This window comes from Rattus rattus, chromosome 7, assembly GCF_011064425.1.
Source record: "Rattus rattus isolate New Zealand chromosome 7, Rrattus_CSIRO_v1, whole genome shotgun sequence".
Classification (NCBI taxonomy): Eukaryota; Metazoa; Chordata; class Mammalia; order Rodentia; family Muridae; genus Rattus; species Rattus rattus.
The window spans coordinates 121,127,232-121,129,494 of NC_046160.1; the positions used below are offsets into that span (position 1 = coordinate 121,127,232).

The 2,263-nt window shown below is 41.2% G+C and overlaps 1 gene segment (V, D, J or C); it reads left to right on the forward strand.

Annotated features, from left to right (window-relative positions):
• Positions 1–1,212: 1,212 nt before the first annotated feature.
• LOC116906200 lies at positions 1,213–1,895 on the forward strand. The segment is given in 2 exon segments: positions 1,213–1,258; positions 1,375–1,895. Coding segments are annotated over 2 exon segments (567 nt in total).
• The last annotated feature ends 368 nt before the right edge of the window (positions 1,896–2,263 follow it).

The window sequence follows — 2,263 nt, forward strand, 5'->3', positions numbered from 1 at the left end:
CTGATTCTTTCATTTCACATAGGAACACCATGCCTACCTTTTTACATCATATTTAGCAAAATCTTCCTTAAGAACTTTTTTTGAGGATTCATTGGTTTAAATAACTCAGCCATTCAGTATGTAAAATGTTTCTTCTTGTTTAGGAATTGTATATGCTACCCATATATAATTAAATAAGATAACATTTCTAAGCTATTTTACTTTTCAATTCACCCCTATATCTTCTCCCAAGTAACCTTTCTCAACTTTATGTCACTTTTAAGTCAAGTCAATGCAGCTTATAGGTTCATGTGGTAGACACAAGGACTGCAGCATAGAAAACTTACCAGTGACCACATTTTAAAAGTGAGTCCTTCCCATCCAGGAAATATCTATAGCCAATATCCCCTCACTAACAGGTAAGGTCTAGCAATGATCTGCAAAATCCACACTAAGTTATGATTAGCCTGGTCTCTTTTGGGTCTTACTCAGACAAGGGCCATTATGAGTGTAGGAATGAAATAGGCATGTTCTGTCCACAAGATTTTATTTCACAGTGTTCTTCCCCATGCTTCACTTATTACAGTCTCTCCATCTCCTTTTGCTCCATGTTCCCTGAGCCTCAGAGAAATTTAAATGGAACTGGAAATGTCATGTCAAACAATATGACAAAGACATGTGTACAGCATTCTATCATGAATAAATAAAATTCAGAAAACTCCCAAGTGTTGTTGTCTCAGAGAATGAGTTGTGCTACCAAATTCTGTACCAAAGCCTTATTAGGGAAAAGTCATATCCTGCCCAGACAGTGGGAAAAGACTGAGCTCATATCTAGAAACCCTGTTATGTGTGATGATATTTAATTATACATTTAAACTAAGGAATCATGGTACAATTGAAAAATAGGAAGTTCTGTTAACAGTCATAAAGGAAAACTATATGTAGTATGGGTGAATACTTAACCAAAAATATATGTGAATAGGAAACTACCATTCTTTGTCAAACACTCTAACTGAAATCAATGTCTTTGATGCTATATATCTGTGATAATCACTGTGTTCAGCTCAGTTCCAACTCTGGAGCACTATATAGTATAATGACATGCAAATAAGCCTTCTCTGTGCTCATGAAAAACAGCTCTTCACTGATGTTGCCTGCAGCTCTGATAGAGGAGCTCAGCCCTGGTTTCCAGGTCCTCACATCCAGTGATCAGCACTGCACAGACCACCCAACATGGACTTCCGCAACACCTTGGTTTTCCTTTTGCTTCTTTTAAAAAGTAACTTATACTGATAGATGCTGTCTGTGATGTGAATGTTAGACATTTATAAAATGCATTCTTTGTTTAGTTTATTTTTTAATAAGAGTTTTCTGACCAGCACTCTCTGTTTGCAGGTATCCAGTGTGAGGTGCAGCTGGTGGAGTCTGGGGGAGGCTTAGTGCAGCCTGGAAGGTCCCTGAAACTCTCCTGTGTAGCCTCTGGATTCACTTTCAGTAGCTATGGCATGCACTGGGTCCGCCAGGCTCCAGGGAAGGGGCTGGAGTGGGTTGCATACATTAGTAGTGGTAGCAGTTACATCTACTATGCAGAAACGGTGAAGGGCCGATTCACCATCTCCAGAGACAATGCCAAGGACACCCTGTACCTGCAACTGACCAGTCTGAGGTCTGAAGACACTGCCTTGTATTACTGTGCAAGATACACTGTGAGCAAATGTTACTGTGAGATCAAACAGAAACCTCACTTAGGGCACCTTGGACCACCAGGGGGCGCTGAGAGAACAGAGAGCTGTGAGTCACAGAGCGTTACAGCCTGTTCAATTGTCCCCATCATCCAAACCACCTTCAAATTATTCGACCCTCAACGTTCCTGTAAAAAACAAAAACTTCAGGGACAAAAATGGAGCAGAACCTGAGGGAATGGCTGACCTGACACCAGCACAAATTGGGATCTATATCTTGGGCACGCACCGAACCCTGACAAGCTCACTGACCTATGTGGTGCTTGCAGACAGGAGTCTAAGCATGACTGACCTCTGATATGCTGTACCAGCAGCTGACTGAGACAGATAAGATACTTATAGCCAAGCAAGCATTGGACTAAATTCAGTAATTCCTATGGAAGAGTTAGGTGAAGGAATGACAGATCTGCAGGAGATGGGAACACCAGAGACAGACTATTATTGTTAACTAAATTGTACACTTGGGAACTCACATGGAATTTACCACTAAGCAGAGCTGGTAAGAAGACCCTGGCACACATGTAGCACAGGTCTCCCTTGTT